General features: G+C 63.8%; 1 protein-coding gene across 1 annotated transcript; it reads right to left on the reverse strand.

Moving 5' to 3' along the window:
- Nucleotides 1-129: 129 nt before the first annotated feature.
- SDRG_00232 (hypothetical protein) lies at nt 130-678 on the reverse strand (the record flags this gene model as incomplete). Its single annotated transcript, XM_008605700.1, has 2 exons — nt 318-678; nt 130-273 (listed from the first exon to the last, which is right to left on the reverse strand). Exons 1-2 carry the CDS (start codon nt 645-647, stop codon nt 130-132), a joined length of 474 nt encoding a protein of 157 aa, XP_008603922.1. The 5' UTR covers nt 648-678.
- Nucleotides 679-688: the final 10 nt, after the last annotated feature.

The raw sequence follows: 688 nt of genomic DNA on the forward strand, positions 1-688 counted from the left end.
CGTAGCCCGCCGCCCGTCAAAATCTTGTCGGCCGTGTCCATGTCGACGCGCATCTCGACCTGCGTTTGGATCGAGGGGATCGGCGCACGGGGCCGCTGAGCCTCGACCGACGACGGCGTCGGAGTCGCCTTAACGGTTGGTAAGGCCTCGGACGCTTTGACGACCATTGGCGACGGTACACGGCTGGACGCAACCGAAGGTGCCGGCGGCGGCGCGCGAGTCGAAGCCGTCGTAGCTGTCGACGAGGCGGGAGACACGTTTGGGGTTTTCCGGCTGTCGTCGTTGCTCTTGTCATGCGAATCGCTTGGCAGCGTCACGTGGCGGCGGGACGACGAAGCTTCACTGCTGGTTCGGCTCGATGAAGCGTCGGCCAAGTAGACGGTGCGTCCACCTCCCGTCGCCATGTCCGACAGCAGTGTACGTTGAATCTTGGCCGGCGGCATCGGTGGGTCACTCAGTGGGCGCTTGAGTCGATCGTCTGTACTGTCGCCCTTGCTGGCTGTAAAGTCTATAGATGACTTGTTGATGCCACCGAGGTTGACGATCGTTGTGCGCTGCGGCACGACCGGCGTCGTCGACCGGCTCAGTTGCACGATCTTGCCGCGCGGTGGCAGCTCGGACGCCTCGGTGCCCGTCACTGCATGCATGCCAAGTGGCGGTCTGGTGCTAGCCGTCGTCGTCATCGTTG

The sequence above is a fragment of the Saprolegnia diclina genome (assembly GCF_000281045.1).
Source record: "Saprolegnia diclina VS20 unplaced genomic scaffold supercont1.1, whole genome shotgun sequence".
Lineage (NCBI taxonomy): Eukaryota > Oomycota > Saprolegniomycetes > Saprolegniales > Saprolegniaceae > Saprolegnia > Saprolegnia diclina.